This window comes from Falco naumanni, chromosome 8, assembly GCF_017639655.2.
Source record: "Falco naumanni isolate bFalNau1 chromosome 8, bFalNau1.pat, whole genome shotgun sequence".
Classification (NCBI taxonomy): Eukaryota; Metazoa; Chordata; class Aves; order Falconiformes; family Falconidae; genus Falco; species Falco naumanni.
Genome location: NC_054061.1, coordinates 29,877,345 through 29,902,604, shown reverse-complemented (window position 1 = coordinate 29,902,604; position 25,260 = coordinate 29,877,345). Strand labels below are relative to the sequence as shown.

Sequence of the window (25,260 nt, the reverse complement as noted above, 5' to 3'; positions counted from 1 at the left end):
CCTGTTAAGGGACTGGAGCATCTGGCATGGGAGGAGAGGCTGAGAGAGCCGTGTCTGTTCAGCCTTGGAGAAGGGAAGCTTTGGGGGAATCTTATTAATGCTTCTAAATCTCAGGTTGGAGAGTGTAAAGAAAACAGGGCCAGACTCTTCAGTGGTGCTCCATGACATGACAGATGCTTTAAGATAATTTTTTTAGAGTTAAATTTGAATGTAAAAGCTATCATAAAGAGCATCAGTCCTCTAAACATTTTTGTGTATTCCAAATACATCCCAGCATGTCTGAGTCTGTGAGTACCATCACAAACTTAATAGTATTTTTGTGAATTGAACTTAATTAAATAATTAATCCCTCACAAAGCCAGATAACAACTTTATGGCACTGGAAAAAAACATGTGATCTAAATCTCAAACCAGAACACAGATAAAAATCCTTGTTATAGTTTCATATTAAATCTTAGATATAATGAATGTGTGTTGCATGGGATTTATGTAATCATTAAGTGGCTCAGTGTATCATTAAACTAAGACAATTAAATGCTTAAAAGGGGCAAAGGGACAGAAAGGCTAAACTGTCATTTTAAAAAAGATGCGAAATCCTTCACTGTCAAAAATTATTTTTTATGTAAATTACTACTTAACAGGTGTTTGAAAACAAGCACTCTTGCTGTGGTGAGAAACACTTTGTCCATGTTCAGCCAAATGAATGAGCTTTTTAAAAAGTCCAGAAGAGTTAATTTTTCTTTCTAATCTAATAAAAAAAAAAGTCTTGCTCAGTCACTGTAACAATGGGTCATTAGCAGGCATTGCAGTAGGAGTTTAAGGATGTTGGAGGGGGTCAGACATAATGCTGAAAATACACATGTAAAGAAAGAGATGCTGCTTTTGGGTCATACTTTTTCCTCTGCTGTTGAGAAGTAGAATATAGCTAATGATCTTTTATAAAAAGAGGCTGAAGTGCATTCAGTGGTGAGTTTTTCTTCTCAAGTGTTATCAGTGTAATCACTCAGTGTATTGTGTTTTATTCTCCTAACTGAAACTGCTATTTTCATTACTTAACAAAAAAAGAAACAAAGATGCGTGAGTGGAGATGATTTTTATAATAGACTTTATTTTCTCAGTACTGTAAACAAATGCACTTTTTAAAGTTGAGTAGCATTATTAAGATGGATTTCTGAATGATGGAAATTATTCCTTCTTAAATTGCTGCAAGCCATGATAATTTTTCTTTTTTTTCTTTCTTTTTTTTTTCTTTTTTTTTTTTTATTTAAACTTTAAAAAATGCTATAATCCTTTTCCTTAGACCAGCTTCTAACTATTTTGGACCACATCTAATACTTGGTACCAGTTATACTTCTTTTTCTTTCTTCCTGTCCCTGAACACCCAGCATTAGTAATTCCTTATTCAAGATCAAATGAATTATTGGAAAAAGAACAGATTAATTTTTCATGCTACAACAGAAATCAGCTGTGCATATACTTAATTATTTTTAAGTAGTCCAGCAATAAATCTGTTTACCTTCAAAACAGTGTTTTGCACTTCTGGGTAGCTTACTGGTTTTTTTAATATCCTTTGATGGAATGTACTGAAGTGGTTGCGGATGGCTTTCATCTTAGTGGGTTATGGGTAGCTGATCTGCTAATTTAATGAACCAGAAGAGTAAGACTGGCCTACTCTGGTCACAGGTGTATTGGTTGGAGTGCAACAGAGCACCTGTGAGCTCTGACCCCTCATACTAACTAAGTCTGTGACTGCCCTGTTTATCAGGGTTGATGGCAGTAAGGGGTAATGGTATTTTGCAATTGCTTACCAAGGTTATATGGCTAGCTAATACTCTGATCACACAGACTAGATTCATATCCAAACAGTGTCAGTAGCACTGTGTCCTCTTGATGTCTTTGGGAGCTCTTGCAACTTCTTCAAAGTGAAAGTAGCCTCTTTCACCTAACATGCGAGCAGTCAAGCCATCTCTTCACTTCTGATTCTCTGGCGTCTGTAAAGAAGGCTAATCTTGGTGCAGTTCCTCTGGAGGCTCACTGTAGCATGCATCCAACCCTGAGTAGTCCTGTCAGAGAACTTGCCAGGATAATCATAGAATCTCTTAGGTTGGAAAAGGACCTTAAGACCATCAAGTCCAAGCACTAACCTAACACTGCCAAATCCACCACTAAAACATGTCCCTGAAGTGCCGCATCTACACTTCTTTTTGAATACCTCCAGGGATGATGCCTGAGCAGCCTGGTCCAATGCTTGACAACCCTTTTAGTAATAACCCATTAACCTGCTTCTACTGTTAACTAAATCTGCTTCAGTTTGCAAAGGGTAAAGTATTTTTTCAAGTTAGTTGTCTTATCTTGTTCTTCTTATCTTGACTGCAACCTGTGTCAGATCCCTTGGGGCTGTCATTGTCACTGTGTGGTGTCAGCTGTGCAATGCTAATGAGTTTCAAGAAAACACAACAGCAGTCTGCCTCGTGCAGCCCTTGCAAGGTCTTTATCAGTCTTGTCCAGTTTTCAAGGCCAAGTTCCTCAATCATGTTAATTGTAGAAATAGCTACATATTCTCCTGCAGAGGCAGCTTACTAGCATTTTGGTGAAAAGTCCTGGCTGTAATATCTGTATTTTAGTGAATTTATTAAGAGTCTGCAAGACTTGAGGAAGTTACAACACTGTTAGGTCTTCAGGTTTGAGTGAGTGACTCAGGCAAACTTTTACTGAGCTAAGTGGTGACAAAAATTTGCAGTGTTCCTGAAGTATGCTGTCCCATCTGCCCATGGGTTAAATGAGTCCTGTCCTAAAAGGTCAGTCTGTCCTGCCTGTGAGCCACATTTTTAATCCATCTGTTAATATGAATGTTCTGAAGGTGATGCCAAGAATGAATTTACTAAATATATACACTTTTAATGGCAATAGATAGTCCTTGAACTGATAATTTTCCTGAATACCAGAATTAAACAGCTTTTGACCACCCTCTGAAAGGACAAGTGATGGAAAATGACTTCCTATGACTTTCATCACACATATTTCCTTTCTCCTCAGATTCTTCTTCATTCATTTGGGATATTAGTCTGTATTAGAACTATTTTTGCATTCATACATACGTATATGTATTAGTTTGTTATGGATGTATTTATATTCGTAACATATAAAATATATAACTATAAAAATATCCTAAATACATGTGGAAAACTGATACAATATAAAAAGTAGAGCAGCAGACAATGCTTTCTTGTTATGAGGATGATTTGGTATATGTAAAGCTTAAAATATGGATCCCCTCATGATCTGCTTAACATGGAAAAACTGAGTAGTAGTTGAAAAGGTGACTTTCAGTAATAGTTCTTAAATCTCAAGAAAGGTTTTCTTACTCTTATGAATTCTCGAGCTACAACTGTGATTTAACTTGACTTTCCAAATGTAGCAAGTATAATGTACCAAATCCTAAACATATTTTTTTATGTACTTTTTTACCATTGGTACAGTACGATGGGGTGGGGAGAATGGGAGGGGCAGAAAAAGCTGCTGTTGAAAAATTCACACCTCACCGCTACTCTTTTATAAATTGCTGTTGGTATTCCTCTCTCCACGTGTGAGCCTGAGGTCCAGGCTTGTGGTTTGAACTATAAACAGAGATGAGATACTTTCATACAGGAATAAATGTGCACAGATGGAGATAATCAGAAGTGACTTCAATGTGTAGGCTTTGTTAGAGGTGCCAAAAGCCCACAATACCAAGTTGATGTTGATGAGGACTACAGGTGTGAAGTATGATCAGACATTCCTTAGAATCTAATTTGTAGTCGGTGTTCAGACACCTACAGGAGTACTCAGGAGTGCCTCATTAAGTGCAGTGGGAGTTGTGTAGTTGGGTGTGTTCATAAATCTCTTAGACACCTCTTTGCATCTTTATCTTTAAAATTCTTGATTTTCCCTGTGCTGTTGACAGTTGCCGTAACTAAAGGCAATTTTTTTTTAGGGCTTGTCTTATAGTTCTCAGTTAACTGTAAAAATTACTAATATTGTGGGCTAAAGGGTAGAAACAACAAAAACTTTCAAGGACAGTACTTTGCATAACACGAAGGATTTCTGTGGAATTCTTTAACCTATTTGATACACTAAAATTCAGGAAAAGGGCCTGAGTTTTAAAATTTTTAATGACAAATCAAAAAGAGCCCTTTTTAAAACAAAAAACCCAACCCAAACCAAAACCCACTTCTGTAGTTACACCTCTGAGACATCTATTCTTTGAAGCTTAGAAGACAAAAATATTTTAGAATCTGTTAATGAATTCTGAGCATTTTTTATTGATAGTCATCTGGCATGACTGACAAAAAAAACCCTTATTTTGTGTGTTACTTCCATTTAAGGCACACTTCTGTAGTAAAGGGAACTGTTGGTGTTGGCAGAGATTCAGAATTTGTTCTCGTTCTGTAATAGCCATAGTGGTTAAATGTGGATAGTACTGTAGGGTTTTTTATTTAATTAAAAACTGTAAATGAGTTGGGTTTTTTTGCAATGACATATTATTGCATGTAATTCCTATATTGTGCAGTAAACCTCTATTAAGCTAATAAACTTCATGTTTTTGAAACCGTTTTGATCTCCATTCGCAGTCTTTCCTAGCGGCAGTATCAGTCTTCTTGCGAATTCAAATGTAAGGACATTAAAAAAAAAAAAGCCTCGGTTTTGCGGAGTTTTGACATACTTTCTGTGAGGTATGGCCCTTTTCATCCTGTCACATAAATGTTTTAACAGGCAAACACCCCTCCCCCTCTTTCTAATCTCAGTTTAGTGTAACGTGATTTTTCTCTGGTTTTCACAAGTGTGGCCTTGCTGTGCTGATAGCTCTCTTTAAGTTCTGTATTTTCCTGATGTGCTAGTTTGACTGTGTTCCCTTCACCCATCCTTCCTTCCACTCCTAGTCTCCCCACTGAAATGTAATCTTCTTGCCTTTACTTTCACTGTGTCCCCATTCTATTCAGCGATGAGGGCTTGCTTCCTACCTCCACCTGGGCCATGTGCTTGCCAGCGTAAGGTGTTCCTATCAGATACAGACTCTGTAAAGTGTCTTTGGGCTTTCTCCCTTGTTCCTTCATAACATAGGTAGGAATTCTCCCTTTAATCTCCTCAAAATTACTTCACTGTTCTCTTCAGATCTCTTCTGAACACTCAACTCTGCTGTGATGTCTACAGGAAAAAAAGGAAATGAGGCTCCCAGTCTCGCTAGCACTACTTCCTAAGGTTTGTTACTTTGCGTTTCCAGTCCATCTGCTCATTCTTATCATGTTTTTGCATGGCTTGGCAGCTGGGCAGGAGACGTATCTTTGGTACTGTCATATGACAAGCCAAAGTCTCCTAATCTATCCGTAGGATTTAATTTAATGGAAATAGTAGTCTGGAGGGCAAGGTGTAACTCTAAAAATCCCATGTGTGCAATATAACACGTTCACTTGTATACTCCAGTGAAATCCAACCACTTGGCTAGGAGATAGCTGTTGTGGTTATTTCTTTTTTTGTTTTTCTTTTGTTTTGTTTTGTGAGTTTTTTTGTTCTACAAGATATAATGTATTGTACAGTTTGATAGATTTAGGTACCTAGAATTTACCTTTGCAGACAGAAAAATACATATAAGAATTGCAACTTGTAAAAAATACAGCCAGGATTGTGGACGTTTTGCAGTTCACAGGAATCACATTTTATTTGTGTATCATCTTTTTGCATATATGTGTTACTTGAGTTTTGTACCGTGTCCTTTCATCTTGTATATTGATTCAAAACCTCTTAACTGTTTAGCCTTTAATAGTACTGTTAGATAAACTAGTTTCTCCTTCCTCCTGCTTTATGGGAGGCTTAGGTCAGATGGAGATGAATGGATTATCTGTTTTACTGGAATTTGTAACCAGCCTTATCTTCTGACAGAGTTTATTATTCTTTTAGTTTCTTTTCATTCTGTTTTTGTGTAAGTGGTACATAAGATTATGTGATCTCTTGAAACCTAGGGTTTGCTGCTTTTTCTTCCTTGCCTCAGTTCAGTCTTTTTTTTTTTCTTCTTTTGGATTTGATTTTGTTTTGTTTTATCCATTCCCGTTTAATTGCTTTTCTTGAAAAATTACACAACAGGTATTTAATTTAATACTCTTTCCAAACCTGATCTTCTGAAACTTTGATGTCATATTGAAATAAAAAAAATCAGTGGAGGAGGAAGAATAGGAAATGTTAGTGAATATATTTTTATTTAAAATAAATTCAATACAGTGGATGACTTTTTTCATAGTTATGCAACACTAAGATTAAAAATGCATTCTTGTCAAGGTTCTTAAATAAAAATTGTGGGATGTCTTGACACATTTCTCTTTTTCAAAGGGAAAAATTATTTGCTCTTGTTCTTTGAAAACGGGTTTCTTGGAGTTTTCTGTGGTGTGGGGAGGTTTTTTGTTAGTGGCTTCACTGACACTTCTCTAAGGCTTGCTGGTTTGCACGTTTCATCTCCCTGATGTTTATTTGCTTGCAGTGCTTGCAGCGTCACTTCAGTTTTGCTCATGAAACTTCTTAGGCATTTATCCTTTACCCACTGCTTGTGTTAGATCTTTGTTATATTTGGTTCCTATTTGCTTGTTGAGAATTGCCTCAGAGATGACTGGCCTTAAGTGGAGAATAAAATGTTTTTAAGGAAGTTTTACATCTGGTATGTTGTAATTCTCAAAACCTAATAATGAGAGTTACCATTAGTCTTTTTAGAGACTGATGCTATATCAGATTTTGTCCTCTGCTTTGAGAGCAGGTATAAAAAACCCAAAAATTCAAGTAATAATTCTCCCTATCACCTCAAAAGACTAAAATGTCAACTGAAGTGGGCAAAGGTGTACTTACCTATTTCTGCATTGCCATGTAGAGGGGAAAAAAAACAACTTTTTGAAAAGTGAGGTTTCATCCTGTTTTAACTGGAAAATATCAAGGAACTAGGCCATAATATGATGGAGGCACAGTGCTTTTAGTAGTATAAAACAACTGAAGGGTTACTATATACAAACTGGTAGGTAGACAACACTGGTAGGAGACTTCAAGGCATCAGGGACAAATGTTTCTACCAGTGCTATTCATAACGTTTGCCTTCAATGCTTTATTTACATGCTTCCCCATCCCTTCTGTGGCACCTTACTGCTGTGGGGAGTGGGGCTGTGGAGAAGGTGGTCTAACACTAGAGGGTTTCTTCTGTGTGGGTCAGCAGGGAAGCGATCATGAGAGAGCATGGGGGCGTGCTAGGAAAATGCAGATGATACATGCTGGTTGGTGGTGTCACCATGTTGCTTGAAAGGTCATGAAATGAATGGAGGAAGAACACTGCACCTCCCATCACTAAACCTTTTAGCTGAGGGTTTTTTTTCTGTTTCTTCCCTGGCTGCAGAACGTGAGTGGAGGTATAAGGGTTTATTTGAGTACTGTTTTTCTCCTTTGCAATTTAAATTTAACATACATGGTGGTCCTCCAAGTATTGGGAAATAGAAGCCATTCAGACTTGCCAGTCCAGATTTTTCTGCTGTACTGCAAACTGAATGAGGCTAGTAATGGACATTCTGTTTTTTTACATTACCTAGGTTGAGAACTAGGTACGAAAACATTTATTTGGGTATACGTGCAGTCCCTTGCTCTGTCATTAACTGGAGCAACTATTACAAGTGAAACTCTACCTGTGTTGGAGCCTGATAAGTCATACCTTCTTGACTTCAGTGATCTCTGGTTTGCAGTCATAAATCGCAATGAGCTGCTGCAGTCAGTGCACTGAGTACTGTGCAGGTTGCAAGCCAGCTGAAAGCATTGACTATGTCTGTTGGGAAAAGCCTTTGTTTAATGACAAAGGTATGTTTGGCTGGTTATCTTTTCTCTTGGTCAAGCTATAGAAGATTTCTCTGTTTCCTGTTAGATTTGTTGAGGAAGATAATGGTGTAACATGATGGATTTTGCTTCTCGGTGCTTAGTGTTGGCTCCTTTGCAAGCCAAACCAGAACTCTGGTTGAGGCTTTACAAGTAGCCGACCTGACAAATTGGGACCTCATGCTTTCAGCCAAACTCACAAAACCTGTTGCATCTATAAAATATGTATTTGGTGGGTTGTTCTTCTGTTGAATTTGGAGTTTGAAGCAAAGGAGAAAAGGGAATGGATGAGATATTTAAATCAAAATTGATAAAGAAGTCTGAAAAATCTGATATGCACCAAAATCATTCAGTTCGCTAGCAGTACGTGCTGCTTGGTTTGTGCTTACATAAAAATGCAGAAAGGATGTTATGCAAGTAAGTGTTTCTTTGCTTGACACTCACTACGCAAGCCACCTGTTAAAGCATAACGATATGGATGGCTCCCAGTATGAGATATGAAAGCTTTGCTGCTTGTAATGAAGTATGTTTACTCACCTTCAGAAAGCAGATTTTGTTGTTAGCAAAGTAGAATTTGAAAGCCTGATAAAGTAAATGCATACAGACTCTGAAAGTAGTACATGGAAGATCATGTTGTGCTGGTAATGAAAACAGCAACCAGCTGACTCATTCTGTAGAAAACTTCACTTATTTTGTATTTCCTAAACTACACCTGTGGACAAGGGTGGGTTTAAAAACATGTTCCTTTTTTGCTATCTTTGGATTTAACAGCATCAGAAACCCCCTCTTGACACTTTTGTCCAGTACTGAATGTGAGAACACTTGACTAATAGCCAAAACTCAATAAACACAATTATGCATTTTCAGGCCATTAAGGGGAATTTATTCTCAAAATAAACATGGAAAAACTAATGGAAATTGCTAAAGTCTATAAAGGGTGGTTGGTTCTGTATTCTGTCACCTGTGGTTAGGTATGTGGGTGTATAGCATTTCCGAGTATCTCTGCTTACATAATTCTCTGTGTAAACTGTGTAGAAGAGGGTGACTGTTTTGGAACATCTGAAAGTATTACTTACGGTTTTGAAAAACCTAAGTTTAAAGGAACTCTGAATTGTCGCTGACCACATGGAAGGAGGTAATGTTCACCAATTTATTTAAATATTGAACATGACTCTACACCTTGGAGTTCATGAGCTGTAAATGCTTGATATGTAATTTATACCAAATATTTTCATAATCCTGCAACCTTGAATATGCTCTTGTAGTGTCTGTGGTTTTATTTCTATTACTGTCTCCAGCATCCTCTTACTGCCTGTGCAACAACCTTAACATAGACCCATAATGTCTTGTGCGAAGAGAATACTATGTTTTGCCCTTGATGACTACTGAGAGCTGTAGAAATTATTATACTTGTGAACGTATATACATGTAGTGGAACAGATCTTATTTACACACAAGGGCCAGATCCTTATGGTGTAAGTCAGTGCAAGAGTTTAGAAGATAAACTGCATAGAAATCTGACCCTGTGAGAATGTTTTTTTTTTTGTTGTTGTTTTTTTTTTTTTTAAGTTGATGCATTGATAATACTAACAGTAATACTGAGGAATAGTACTTCTGAGGGAGTTTCTCATTATCTTGGATAATTTATTTCAGGAAGGTCTTGAAATAGGAAGTTCTAGTCACTGTTTGTGGCTTTCTCATAAATGAAAAACTCTACCTAACCCTTCCTCAAGGTGAAAACTTTGGAAGCTTAAGTGTATCAGGAAACACCAGTAAGTCTTTTGACACACAAACCGTTTCCTTTGTTGATAGATAGAGTCCTATTTGTATATGGAAACTTACTAGTTATGCATTACCAGTTGCACTTGTAAACTCTTTTGTGTCTGTTGGCCTATCAATCATAATGTTGAATTAGTGTTATTTAATACTCTTTGATCTGTTTCCTTGATCTTGTTTCTTGGTGACCCAGTGTATTGAGCCATTCAGTTTGTTTAGCCCTTGTCTATCAGGCTGCTCTTTCTAGTACCTTTTTGTCTGTTTACTCTTAGACTTACATTGAAACGTTTTGTTACCACAGCTTCTCACTCAGGGCACTTGTTTTTCTTCTCCCTGCTTCGTCTTTCAGTTTCTTAACCAGCTTAATACTTATTCTTCCTTATAGGGATCCCCCACCTCAGATTTTCAAGCTGTTTCCCCCCCTTCTTACTAAATATTGTTTTCTCTCCAGCTTTCTTCTCGTATGTGCTATTCTACAGTTCAATCTATTACTACATCAATGAAATGCTGATATTTGCAAATCCTTGTTTGTAATTAAAAGGAAGACCTGAGCTTTGTTCTCCTATTAGTGATGATATTATTTATCTGTAATCTGTTACACCTAAAATGTGTGAATACAAAATTTTTGCCTCTTTGATTCTTCTAGTCTAATTTCCTGATGAAACAAGGCTCTTTCTGTCATCCAGTTCTGTCCCTCAATTTCTAGTTCCCATTGGAATTTCAGTCAAACGGATGTTGAAATTTCTGCAAGCTTTCTGTAAATCAGTAGCTGGCCCAGAAGGCCCCTGCTAGCACAGTGAAAGACACAGAATCAGAAGAGATAGTGAAAAAACAAAATGCAGGAAACTAAAGTTCTACTTTTCTTTGAAGTATTTGCATTTTGTTACAATGGTCAGATGGCTGTGAAATGCATAGTACATGGTCTTAGCAGCCTTAGCATGTTACCATGCTACAGGAATTCAAGAACACCTTTTTGATGCAGTTGCAGCTCATTCAAATATAAGTTGAACTCTGTTTGTAAGTGTGTTCTGTCTTAGTAAATCTGCAATTGTGTACCAGTCTATAACCAAAACACATGTGAAGGAAGAGATCGGGGGGGTTGTATACCTTTTTGGCCATTAACATTACAAACTGTGTTATTTGAGAGAATTAACTACAGGTAATGGATCTATGCATTTATTTTGCTTGGCAGACTCTGCGATGGGTATCTATGGCATGAACTGAGTTTGGTAGTCCAGAGTAGTTTAGCATGTTTTCAAACCTAGGTTTGAATGAGACGTGTTTTTTAAGTGAATTGATAACCCTGCTAATATGACTTTGGTTTATACAGCGGAGTACTTGCGGAGATCACAAACTGAATTCCTCTTTAATGAAAATATTCCAAGAATGCAAGTCATGTCCTCAAACTGTTGGTATTTAGTAGTTAAAACCAGGCTAGATACAATCCACAGCACTGTCCTCCCAGTAATGACACCCACACCCTTGAGCTGAAATGCCTATAGTATGAATGTCAGGTCCTCAAAACCTGTGGTTTTTGTTTTGCAGGTATGCTCCTGTTCTGCTGTGGTACTTGCTAATGTAAATAGCGATTTTGAGACTGAAGGTGTGATTTTTGTGTCTATTAAAGACAGACTTCAGGCTTCATTTCCTGGTTTATTTAAGGATAACCTTCTTGTGTAAATTCTAACTAGAACCTTTGAGAAGGAAGAGGAAATTCATGACTGCTCAAGCATTTGATATTGTAAATAATTAAATTTGCCAAAATATTAATGTTTACGTTTACTTTGGAACTGAACTGCAGAAGGAATAAAGATTTGCTTTCAGCACTTGAAAGTGAAGCTACTTTTGCTACCAGATCTTGAATGAGAGTATTGACAATAGCCCCAACAAAACATGCTTTGGAGAGGAGGCCTTCCCAGTAATTTGGATGATTTATAAAAAGCATTGAGGCATTAAAGAAAGTTCATTACCCAAACCATTTCTGCACTGTGGACCAGAACCAGCAGATGAAATAGCTTTGTTGAATAATATTATAGCTATTTAGAGGACCTGAAAACTTGGGAGTGTGAGAGGCTGAGAAGAGGAACACTGATGTTAAGGATAGGGTATAAGCAATGAAGAGAGCTTATGGGGTTCTGCATCCATCCTTTAGCATTGTGTTGGGCGGAACATCAACTCAGAAACCTTTGCTGCTTGCTAGGAATTTTTCATACTATTTCCTGAATTGTGAGGGGTTTTTTTGTGTGTCCTTCTGCCTCTCCCTGCCTAGCAGTACTCTAGCAGAAAGCTACAAGGTGAGGTTACTGATTCACTTTCCTTATGCTGTCTAGGCCAGCTGGTTTGTACACTTCACTTCCCACCCCCACCCCACCCCCCATTTAGCTTTGTAAGGGCTACAGCTGAAACAGAGCTATTCCTCAGAGTTTGCCAGTACAAGTTTTTCTACCGCTGTCTAGGGATGATAAAAGAGGGGAGGCTGTTTTCCACCTACTCAAAATAGTTCCTAAATTGTGCCCTACCATGCCAAGTACAGCTCATACATTTGCAAAGGAAGCTTGTATAGTGTATTAGAACTTGCCGATAACTGGAAAGCTGATGGCCTTCCAGCAGCAAAGTAGTTTTAATGTAGTAGGTCACAGGTTAGAATGTAGTCATGCTTGGCTTGGTACTGGCTGTCCTTTGAAAGTATTGTCATGGTCATGGCCAAGTTGTTCAATGCTTGTTATAGTTTATGGTAAAGCTTTAAAATTCATAGCACTGTTGTGAGCATCATGTGCAGAGAGGTTTTATGTGAAGGCTCATATTATTACTATTTGCTTATGGCTGGATGGATCAGAACCATGTAGGTATCAAAAATGCTTCCTCTAACAGTTGCTCAGTGGCTCCCTTCCACTGAGGTAATTGGTCCTGTGCTTTTGGAAGAAAAGCATTACTTTCAAGCCCTACTGTTGCTTTAAAGTTCTGTCTTGTGTGACTGTAGGTTTCTGAGGGGGCTTTGTTTGACATGTACAGAACTACATGTATGTCCCTTTAAACATTTTGACAGTGGGAATGCTGTGTTTGTGACATGAGGTTATAGTTTAACAAAAAAGTGAGCTGTGTAGCTTTGGTGCTGTTGCTGACCCATTAACACTATAGTCACTTACCAGTTACGGTGGGATAGATTGTCTTTTTTAATGCTATGCAAAGCTGATCTCTGTGTGACAAATAGTTGCTACTTACGAAGAGAAATTAGAAACATTAACAGCTTTAATTTCAATGAAAGTGCTCTTCTAATCTTTCGTGGTATCAGCTGTTGATAAACACCAGTGTTGATCAACAGGGTATATACAGGTGATGCAAGAAATAGGTTAAAATAATTTGCTGTCCTACTAACTTTCAAATTAGATATGAAGTAAATTGCAATTTCATCCTTTTTAATAAGGAAGAGAAGGACTTAAATGCAGAAACTAGAGCAATGGAATAATCAACAATGCTGTTGCTTCCAAACAGGTGACTGTGTCGAAATTTTAATTCCATTAAGTTTTATGCTTTGGAGATGCAGCTTGTATTTTCAGCCATTTGTCTAGCTACAAAAGCTGGAATGTGTTCAAAATGCTTGCCAAGAACAAATCCATTGGAAGAAATGTTATACTTAGACCCAGATTCAAGTTGCTCTAAAGCAATAGAAATAAATATTTCTGAAGTCTTATTTAATGTTCAGTTTAGTGTTTTTTCTTTCCTATGATCTGATACACACTTGCTTAATAGTATACACATACTAATTTCCTATCTGTGTCTTTCTACTCTTCCTCTATTTTAGCTTGAGGAAAAAGCTTCTTTTTCCATTGGCATTTGTCCTTTACAGAAAGTTTGGATGTAGAATCCTGTAGTGACAATGTATTTAAAACAAATCTAATGAGAATTTCTTTTTGTTTTGATATCTTACCATCCACCACAAATGATAAGAAATTCAAGAAAACTATTTTTTTTTACACAGATGTAGTTATATTTCTGTGTTCTATTTTTGAAAATTTTGTAGCAGTAATATTTACTGAGTATTTTGATCTTGTTTGGATCTTTTCTTAAATCTTGTACTTTATTTTCGGCTCGCTGTCTGGGGTCCAGCACAATTGCCAAAGAAGTACATTTAGTGTGTTGACCATCAAGTTGACAAGGGATGATGGTTGGGCATCCACATTGATGAGAGCTTTCTTGCAGAATACAAAGAACTTTTTCACTTGCCTCTGTGAGTGGGACAGAGCTGCTGCTGAGAGTTACTTGTTTTTTCTCTTGGACAGACTGCAAGATGTGATGTAACAGGCTGATTTGTGGTTAACAGCAGTGGGTGAGACTGGAGTATCTGCTTGATGCAAGAAATTAGCTAATGGATATGATTTCTATATAATAAATTTATTTCTTCTTGGAATGCTAAGTAATTTTGTTGCTCTGATTATAAGATGAAGTTAATTTTATTATTCATTGAATATAAAGTTTCTGAGTAAGTTCGTATCAATGCCTGTAACTCATGCTACCACAGTTAAAACGTGTCCTAAAAGAGACAGGAGAGAAGTACCAGAAAAAAGTTGTGCACATAGGATTGCTGTGTAAGAATCAAGGACATTTTGCTTATAACTTTGGAGAACTTCCAGATGATCTGAAAAGTATGAGACTGTGCTTCTCAGCAGGTGCCATATTTATGCCTTTCAGAGGACAAATTCCAAATATAAAGTCAGCAGTGACATAAGAGCATGTCATATAGCCTTTGTGGGTAGTCATGAGGAGGGGAAGAGAAAAAGGTGTGTACCTGTATCCACACTAGAAATATGTTAAAACTTCTGGTCATGAATCCTATTTTTAAAGTTTATTAAAATTAATGAAGTAACTTAGAGGTTTTTTTAGTTACAGGGGATTCTTGAAGGCATAAAGGTGTGACTCCTGCATACCTTTTTCACTGGTTATGGGGATGTTGTAGGTGATGACTGAGGTGCTCAGTCTCTGTAAGTTACTTTCTTGCAAAATAATAATAATAATAAAAAATAACTGTTTCCTACTCGCTTGATCAGCATGCTGACATCCAAAATGTTCTTTCTCAGTGAGAAAATGCTATTTTGGGCATTTTGTTTTAAAGCAATGAGATAAAAGTTATTAATATACCCTGTAGTTTGCCTGTAAAATGTAAATTTCTTCTATTTGTTCAAGGTCAGGAATATTTCTGTTTTTCTGAAGCTCAGGGAAGTCTGATTCCTAGTCCTAAAATGAATTCATTTTTTTGATCTTTAAGCACTTTATTAAAAGAAGATCAGGTTAGTTTGTGATTATGGCCTTAAATGCATTGCCTAGAGTGTTCTTAATCAATCAGTATTTGAACCATAAATATTTAAATCCATAAGGATTTTTCCTTACGAATTTCCCTGTAATTCTTTTTTCCTTTGTCTTCAGTGTAAACGTTCGTCCCGTGTTTACTTTTTTCTCCCTGAAATATCAGGATAAGCAGAGAACATGAATAACATCTGATGGTTTAATTTCTGTAGAACTAAACTACTGAAAATGATGTGCTAGGTAGGAAACTGGAAACACTTCAGAGTGCTCTGTGAAACCACAGACTCATATGGGGAAATTTAGGTGGGGTTGCCACCCAAACTGTTTCTAAATGTAAAAATTTATTTTTGAAAGAGAAGGCAGGCTGCTTGCTCAAGATGAACATTTACTTGTTTTTATGGCATCTTATCAAAGGCTGCTTTTTTCTCCTTCAACTTTCATCCCACCACCTCCTGCCAATTTCTACTACATGCACACGCATGAAAGCAAACATGCCCCCCCAACCTAAAAAAAAAAACAAACCCGGAGTATTTATACTCTTGCTCTCCCTCAGTCCATCTGTCCTGCTTCTACTGTTGTGACCCAGTGTTGTTCTGCTTTTCTCACTTCATGGGATTGCATCCCAAATTGCCACTTCAGGCAGAGTATGTGGTACCATTTCAGCTGTAGATGGGTGGTGAGAGAGAAGACGTAGTGACATCTGTCAGCTAGAAGAAAAGAATGGGTTGGCAGAAACATTGCTAAAAAAGTTGAGCAGCAGAAGGAAGAGCAAAACCAAGACTCCATAATTCAGCTAAGGAAATGGATGTATGCATTTATTTTATATACTAAAAAACTTAAATTATAAAATATACAGTTAGAAAAAGTGTGCAGAAACATCTGTTACCAGATGAGTCTGGTATAGTTGCATGATTTTTCAGCTACTTTTTCTTTCTGAGGTGCTGGGAATGGAGACAGCTTGTGAGGTATGTAAGGAATGTGTACACCTTCAGCCAGTTGGAAGCCTCACCTAGACCTTGGACTTGTAGATGTAGGTTAATACTACTGGCTTTGCTAACATGTTTCTGCTCCTTCTAGAACCTGCTATCATGAATCTTGTCTTTCACAGGACTGCACAACTGAGTGATGAAAGCTGATTTTAAGATTAACAGAGATGTTTTGAGGTGCCTTAAAATTTATGACTTGAACTATTGAAATACATTAATTGTTTACTGATTAGTCGTTGAAATAAGTGGAGTCTTCCAGATTTAGTTATAAACTAACTCTGATCTGATCGTGTTTTCCCTCTCTTCAGAGTAACCACCAAGTTGGTGTTTTGGGTTAATGTGTGATCTTTAGTTTCTTTTGAAATCTTGTAAAATGTTATATTGCTCAATTTATCTCTTGGAATTAAAAAAAAAAAAAGTAGCTAATGTAAGTTCTCAGAGGCTTGCAAGGCTGTGTTTTTCTTCCTTCGTTATGTTGACCCAGTCTGGCTAGGGCAGCAGGATACAGCCCTTCTCACCCTAAGCAGGTGTCAAATCAGCCTTTGACTGTCTTACTGTCTGCCCTCCGCTTTATGCATTTGACATGGTCAGTGACTAAATGGCAGCTAAACTGCTTCTGAGCTCTCACTGTTAACAACTGAGGGTCCTGAGTTTTGTTTAGTTGTGTGGACAGTTTTATGTCAGTAGAACATATTTCCTGCATTTGTTGGTTATTTAATTGCCATGTCAGTACTGGAGTCAAAAAAGTACAAAAATGTGCAAAGATACTTGACATGGCACGAGTGCGCATCCTGTTGAAATGCAAGTATTTCTATCAGCAATCAGGCTTCTTTTTTTTCTTTCCCTCTGCTCTAGTTTATCCTTTCTTATCTTATGCCAACACAGCATATGACTATTCTTTGATTTTACTTGACTGTATTAAGTAGTAAGCCATAGCTTGTCCAGTTGTTAATGCTGTATTTTGAAAGAAGGAAAGGTAAATTCAGCTTCCAAAAGGACTAAGGAAAGCTGACGTCTTGCAATACATAAAAGCGGGGTGGGGTGTCCTCAGCACGGATTGCACTATTTGAGAATGCAGATTGGCCAACTGGGGTGGGACATCTGCAGAGATGTTCCCGCAGGAATGAAGAACTGCTGTACCAGGAAATCCATTAATTTGTATTCAGTTGGGCTATAGTGCACATCTGTTTAGGCAATGCAGCTGCAGTAGGAGACAGTGGTTAACATCAGCCTGGAATTCTAGTTTATGTATATGCTGAAGCATGTCTGGTTTAAACTATTAAAACCTTGCAGTCCCAGTTTGCACTCTTTACTCCTAGAAACAAGGTTTTAGAGGATTGCCTATCCCTTTTAAGATGCATTACATCAGCTTCGGCATGAAGCACAACTCCTGGCATCCCTTAGTAGAGAAGTGCAGGGATACAGCAGGTGTTTTCACTCGCCACTGTGCTTTCTGGCTGTAGCTCCTGGTGTGTTGGCAGCCCACTGGATTGACACTTGAATTATCGTTAGCTTTTAGGTTAACAAATCCTTCATAAGAATAGAGGGAATTCATATCTTGACGTTTGTCCTCAGTTGGTCTGTAACAAGTTGTACAGAATCAAATAGTTGCAAACAGAAGTGCAGCATGCTGTCTCCAGAAAACAGTCTGGAAAATAGATCAGTGTTTCTGTTAGGATCCTGATGTGTGGGCTTTTAAGAGCACCTCTTTGAGCTGGTTTAGATGCAATAACAAGTTGTGCAGGGTCAGGCATGGTGGCGTGATGCTGCAACTGAATGCGCATTGTTTATGTATGGATACATGTAAGAAGAAAATGAGTGATGGCTGTGACCAAGTTTAGAAGGCTGATAAAACAGTTTTAAATCAGCTTTAAACTTTACAGCAAAACTTCACTAGATTTATATTCATTAACTATACACGTTGCTAATGGCTAGTTCTTACTCATTCCTGGTCATTATTCATATGAATATGCATATTCAAAGCAATTAGTCTGTAACAATCTCATTATAAATTAATTGTGAGCAGACAGTACCGCAGAGCTGGTGCCGCTTATTTAGCAGTAATAGCTATGGTCCTTGAGGGTGAGATGTTCAAGGCTGTCACGGGTGCCTTTTCTTGTGCATAACAGTTCTGTTCCTCCTTTTCAGCCTTTGCTGCTATTGAAAGAAAAGCAGGGTTTTTTTCCAAATCTCAAGGTTGCAGTTACTTCATCAGTGACTAATAATTGAGCATCACTGAGTTGCTTACAATTCTGGGCCCCCTGCTTTCAACCTGTGCCTCTGTTTTCAAGGCCTTTGTTCTTACCTCATATCTAAGCTGTATGCCATAACAAGAGGCACCTGGTACCCAGCTCCATCTCACACAAGTTCTCCTGATAATTTTGCAAGCAGGAGAGGTCAGAATTGGGGCCTTGCATATTTGGCATGGGAACTCAGCTGGCATAAGAGCTCAGGCCTGTTCCTAGCAATGGCGATACGATTTTTCCTGAGCCATTTAGTACAAAAATGCATGTATATGGTTTCCTAGTCATGCTGTATAAGTTTGCTTAAGTTTTGAGTTTATAACAAGCTAATAATTAAATATTACTTAGTCTGTTGCTACTTTTATGGGTGCAACAGCTGCTCCTTTGGCTACAGACAATTATGGTTTTATAACTGTGGAGCTAGTGATGAACAGTGCATTCAACTGATGAAACAGTTCAATCCTGACTATCCTGAGGATAGTGCTTCTCCAAGTTTACCCTGAGTAAGTACCATTTCTTATATAGGTACAGATTGGACAGAGAGCATCAAGCTTTGTATACGTATGTAATTACAAAAGACTGCTTAATCTGTTTTAGATGATTAATTCTCCCTTTTAAACAGTGAAGAGGAATATGTGTCACCAAAATCTGTTCACATGAAGATTAACTGTTTATACTCTATTTTAAGGAATGAAATAAAAAAAAAAAAGATAAAAGCTTAAAATGCTGATAAATGTGTGGTTTGCATCCCTGATGTACAGATCACTGGCACTGTGATACTTTCCTGATAAGATTCTAAATAGCTTGAGGGTTTTTTTTGTTGTGATGACGTAGGAGTGGTAATGTTATCCTCTGTAACTAGTGAATCAACCAGCTGTTAAACAGGATTTTATTAAATATAAGAGAACAGGAAATCATGTGCTTTTAATGAAGCTGTTTAATAGTCTTAGTACTTTTAATATTTCAAAATGCTTATGCCTGTGTAAATGGGTGTCAGGTCAGCCCTTTTTAAAAGTACGCTAATCATTGTTAAGAGGTAGAGGCAGTTCTGTTTTAAATTGTGGTTTATTTTTCACAAACAAGTGTCAATGTGTAAATGGTCTGTTTAAAAAAAATAAACAAAACACCAGTGTGTTGGTTCAGTTGTGAGATTTCGGCTGGTTAGAGTTGAATTTAAGGAAGAACATAACAAAGCTGTTCTTTATTAAAGGTTTTCTTGCCTTTTGTAGTTTTTCACTTTCACCCTGTTTTTCACACTTGGAGTTTAGTTTTGGTACATTAGCTATTCTCAGTAAATCAGGAGCAATTATTTTCCTAACGGTTTCACTGACAACCTCACAACTATGACATACCCAGTTTCCAGAGGGGTGCTGGAATTATTTCAAGAGACGTCTTACAGTGCGACCACCTCTTTTCAAGGCTTTACTTAAAAAAAAAAAAACCACCAAAAAACAAAACAAAACCCCTGTCAATCTTCATAGGCACATAAAAATCTGTGTTTCCATGTCCTCTTTAGATATAACTCCCATTGAGCTTTTGAGAGACTAGACTAGGAAAAGGCCTTAATAGTTAACAGGATCAGCTCCTTTGAGAACGTTTATAAGGCAAGGGGAAGGGAATAAAGGAAATACTGAACCACTTCAAGTTTGCAGATGGCTGCTTGGTATGGGCAGAGAGGTAACTAGTCAGCAGGCACTATCAAAGTCCATAAGTGATTACAGCAGAAAAATGTGTGTATTGGTTAAACTGCTGCTCATTTCAGTTATTAATTTCCTGTCAAAACAGAAATAACACAGAGATGTTTCTGTGCCACTCTCTTCATGGTTCCACATAACCCCATGATATCTTCTGACCAGTGTTTACTTAGGTACCAAATAATGAGTCATTATATGTATGTGGGTAATCATTAACCATGGAATAGTTGTGTTGCAGTCCTTGTTCTCTGTCAAATCTAGGCTTAAACATACACCAAAGTCAGTGCAGATGTGCATTTGGCCATGAGAGTGTAGGAAGCTCAGAGATCGTGCTCCTGTCCACTTTACAAACCTCTATGGCCATCAGTGTGCTGTAAAGTTAATTGGTTAAGTACATGTTGTTGGACATACATCAAGTTGCTGGCCCCTGGAATTACTTAAATGACAATAAAAGTAGGACTAATTTGTGGTGTTTGGAGTTTTTGGTGGTTTGGAGTTTTTTTTGCTTTTAGCACTTGAAATAGTGGGTGCCATTCTTCCATCTGTCAGTGAATTTTAATCCTTTCTTATGGCAAAACTTTAGTATTTGCTGTCTGCCTTCTTACAGTTCTTGAGTGGATTTAAGTTGGGGTTTTTTTCTGTTGATAAACAGAAAAGTCAACAGCTATACTTAAGTAGATCATTCTCATGAGTTATACATATACTGGGTTTTGTAATCATCCTTGTCTGTTCTAGAACTTTATAAAGAAGACTGAAAAATACTTGCCTTTTTTATTACCGTTTTTAATGTTAATTATGATCTGCTTTTTTTTTTTCCCCTGAACAACTAGTCATAAAAAATTGTTAGCACTTGTCTGTTAAAACATAGAGGTGTTAGGTTTACCATCTTATTTGGTGTTCTCCGCTTCACAAACAACTGATAATTGGCAAAGAAGTACTGACTGTTATAACCACAGATCTTACTTCTGTAGGGGACACTGTCAATTCTTAGTTGCAATTAAGTCATTGAGGGAGTTAATCTTGAATATTACAGATTTCTTTTTAAAGTTGTGATATCCTTTTAAACTATGGAGTTTTCTATATTTTATCACACCAGATATTGCAAGAGAATAGTAAACCATCCCGTTTTTAATGAAATAACAGTACTCTACTTTTTAGTCAGCCCAAGAGTGTCCCAAGGCTATAGTTAAATAAACTGAAAGAAGTAAAACTTCTCTCTGCCGTTTCTTGGAAAATTGACTTAAGTTTATGGAGAGCAGCATTAAACAGAGTCCTTCATTTTCTCTGTTGGGACCATTCATTTTCTTTATTGAGATATTTTAAGTGTAGAAAAAAGTCAGCTTGAGGGCTTTATAATCTTTTTCACTGTACTTGGAATTAATTTTTCTGCACCATTCCTCCTTAAGCAAAAGATGACTACAGATCGGTTTTTTAGCAGTGTAAATACATGGCATAGGCGCTGCCTTGTCTGCCTTTGGTTTACGATTTAATGCACATTCAGTTCTACAATCAACAATAATCAATAATGCTAAATGCACACACAAGACATTGAAAGATAAGTGGTCCAAAGGTATTTCTGTCCCTCTGCAGAACTGCTAATTCAACTGAAAGCAGATCTCAAGGGAATTCTAACAAACAGGGAGCACTGCTAGGAGGCATCTGTGTAATTATCCTATTAAAACACAGTAACATCTGCATTATCTGTGCAAGTGCAGAATGGAAGGGAACATTATGTTCTCTAATCCCGTTCTGGGAGCATTATGAAGCTAAAAGGATAACATTTTACCAAATCTGTGTTTTAACATGATAGGTTACACTTAATTACCTTTCTTCTCCTTGGGTTTTATGCTAAGGACCCTGCCTCGAGCCCTCATCACAGAGCTTTTCTTGCCTTTGGATTGTTTATGCCAAGTTTTATCTTTGAGTTTACCATGAAAAGATGTTCCTACTTGTGTCATGAAGGCCATTATTACAGTTCTTTTTCGCTAGTGTGTGAAAAGCTCCAAGAATATTAATTTTATATATGAAAGACATGTAGCATTCAGAATTATGTGTTTTGAATTTAGTTGCAAAGAGCAAACTTTATGAATAACGAGTAACTATGCATGGCAGGGGCCACACAGGAGCAAGAGGAGATTATTCCAGCCTTCCGACTGCTAGCAGTGTAAGCCAGGAGAGTGTATTGGCTTAAATAATGTAGATTTCTTTTTTCCTCATTACCCCTGAGGGAGTCTGATTTCCTGATCACCTATCTAGCCATATGCTGTAGCTCTTGCCAGGAACTTGGAGCAGTGTCACTGCCAGCTGAAATTACTTGTTTTCTGGGAACTGAATTATGTTGAGAATTGTTTTAAATTGCTGCGCTGGCAGCATCACAAAGTTTTGTGTGTACACACACAAAAAATATGTAAAAGCAGCCGTACTGTGAAACTCAACTCAAACTGCTTCAAGCATTGAATTTGATCTAGATACTGAGAGGTGTTCTACACGTGTTCAGGCGCATCATGCCCCCTTTGTGCTTTTTCCAGTTTCTTTGTGCTCTGGCGACTACAGTACAATATTGATCCATACAAATAAAACATTTAAAAAGAAAGCGTACTGTCTGCTCCTATTTTGTACCAGTTACAGTGAAGACCTAGTATAGGTAGTAAAAACTTCTAATACATTGTGGTAAAAATGCTTCTTTTCTTTCCTCTTGTAACAGGATGGAACTGAAATACGTTATGTTGACGAAGGAGTTGGAATAAGACTGAGTCCTGCTCTGTGATATTTATATACCTGGACCATGAACTTGCTGTTTGGCTTCATGCTTTAGGAACCTTTGTAGTAACCGTGTGAAGCTGTTGGGAATCATGGCCTTCTCTCCATGGAAGCTGTCCTCTCAGAAACTTGGCTTTTTTCTGGTGACTTTTGGTTTCATTTGGGGAATGATGCTTCTGCATTTTACTATTCAGCAGCAAACGCAACATGAAAGCAGTTCAGTCCTGCGTGAGCAAATTTTGGATCTCAGCAAAAGATACATCAAAGCATTAGCTGAAGAAAATAAAAATGTAGTTGATGGGCCTTACGTTGGGACAGTGACAGCTTATGGTAAGTGTGTGCTCTATATTATATGATAATCTAATGAAGCGTTTTTCTAAGTTGTCCAAACATTTTACTTCATAATGTTTTTCAATTGACAATACTTTGCACTGTGGATTTTCTGCAGAGAAGGAGAAAAGTCTTCTCTTGTAAGTATGAAATGGGACAGATTTTCCATTTCAAGTCACTTGGAAATGAAGTTGTCCACTAAATTTTACATCTGGCTATACCTAGTATACCTCAGGTTATTTGTTAGAATTTTATTTAAAAAAAAAAAATCTTGCTGTTTTTGAGAAATTTGGGAGGCTTTTTAGTTTGTGTGTCAGTGATCCAAGAAGTCCCTTGTGGAGGAAGGACTTGCCTTACTGATCAAGTGGAGACCTGCTATGTTTATTCTTCTATCCCATTTCACTTATTTGTTCAGTCAATTTACTTAATGTTTGAGTTTGTTTATCTGTCATAAGCTTAAATTAAGTTTAATTATATAACTTTTTGTGAATTTCTGTGCTTTGTTCAACAGTAAGTTTTAATGCTTACTCTCTTCCATTTCACACATGAGTTAAGTTTGTGTGTATGTGTAAGACAAAGCATGCAGAAAAGAAAGAAGCATATTAGTAGAAGATATTATGAAAACAAAGATATAATCCAATTTCAGATTAGGTGTGGCCCCTTTTCAATCTAATAAGGTCACATGATACACCTTACTTGTTTAGCATTTTTAGCACTCTTTCATACTTACCTATGCACTTTCAGGCTATCTGTAAAGTTAGTGGCTAATTAGGCATTTAGTTTTGTTTCCTTTTATATTACCTTAATATTCAGCTCTGAAGAAATTGTATAGATGCTTTTTGTAGGCTTGGACAAAAAAAAAAAGGCTAGGATGCAACACATAATAGCTGTACCTTTTTCTCTAGTTTTCTCTAAATATGCTTCGCTTTTTTGTGTATGTAATGAAAATATTCTGCTGGGAGGTTCTCTCCATGTCTTGTTTCTGTTACCACTTTTTTCCTCTAAAAAAAGAATTTTTGAGTTTCCGTGAAGGTGCTTGCCCAGAAGTCTGAGATTATCATCCCAAACATAGGCAACATGATTAAACAACAAGCCATGCTTATTCTGTAACTTCTACTGATTTGTGACTGTATGTTGAACTGTACTGGTATTGTAATCTTGCAAAGTAACACAAGCTAAATGGAGTGGTACTAGATGAATATTTAGATTGAAGACCTCCAAACAACTAGAAGTCCCTAGAGGTTGTGTGCATAGACTTAAAACAAAACCCTACCTCCTATATAGCCATCATCAGTATTCTTGTAACTTACAAGTTACCTTGTAAGGGTGCTTGATGGTAGGTGAATTGAAGAAGAAGTAAAAAACAACCTAAAAATCCTCGAACAGTATGTCTCCAGAAACTGAAGGGTAGCAGCATTAATATGTGCCCTAGCTAGGTCTAAGGGTACAGGATATCCTTAAGCTAAGTTCCCCCTGCAGCTTGTTGCCCGTGACTTTTGTTTTGTGTTCCAAATTCTGCTAAGGAATAAGTTGACGTGCCATCAAACAGTGGTCAGGTTCCCTAGGAGAAGTTAAAATGCATTTAAAAGTAGGTGAAATAACTTTGTAACATTTCTGTGAAGGTCAAACTAAGTTTTGTGTAGAAATTTCAAGTTCCATGACTAAGAAATGTAAAGATTTTAAAAATTTTGAAGTTTAAAGGAAATTTTGGACAGATGTTTTCAATTAAGAAGTTTGGAAAGATGCAAAATAATGATAATGTATTTATTTAAAATGTTAGAGGGAAAGATGCTGTGGTGAGTGAATAACACCATATTAAATAATACTTTATGAAACTGAGTAAGGTAATTACTTAGTAAGTTAGCTTGTCCTCTTTGGCATACCAAATGATTTTTTGATAGTAAATGATCAAGTTAGCTGCTGCTCATGGATAAACATGTTAATGATAAGTAGTAGAAGTTGGTTCAATATTCTATGAAAATTAGTACCCTTGCTATTTAGCCTTTTTATTTCTTTGACTCTTATGCTCTGATTGCTCTTAACGAGCACAATCATGATTTCCATGTTCAAGAATAAGTTTTAAGTTTGCTGGATTTGGCAGCTTTTACCCACCCAAAAGGTTTTCAGTCATTCCTCAGCTGTGATTTCAGGGCTCGTTCACTTTCTCGCTTTTTTTTTTTTCTACCATATACTCACCTGTCAGGTAGGTTGATCAGATACTTTCCTTTTTAAAAGTTGTAGTCCAAATATAGAGTATTAGATTTTTATAGCAGTAAACAGTAGTTTTGCAAAAATTACTAT

At 37.1% G+C, this 25,260-nt stretch overlaps 1 protein-coding gene across 2 annotated transcripts in view; it reads left to right on the top strand.

Annotated features, from left to right (window-relative positions):
• The window catches only part of MGAT5 (alpha-1,6-mannosylglycoprotein 6-beta-N-acetylglucosaminyltransferase), a 132,327-nt gene that overhangs the window by 26,091 nt on the left and 80,976 nt on the right, over positions 1 to 25,260 (top strand). For both annotated transcript variants that reach the window (XM_040603513.1, XM_040603512.1), the window contains one exon: positions 22,574 to 22,959. In XM_040603513.1, the coding sequence (XP_040459447.1) occupies positions 22,722 to 22,959 (238 nt within the window). In that variant the 5' untranslated portion in view covers positions 22,574 to 22,721. The remainder of the gene's footprint in view (positions 1 to 22,573; positions 22,960 to 25,260) is intronic.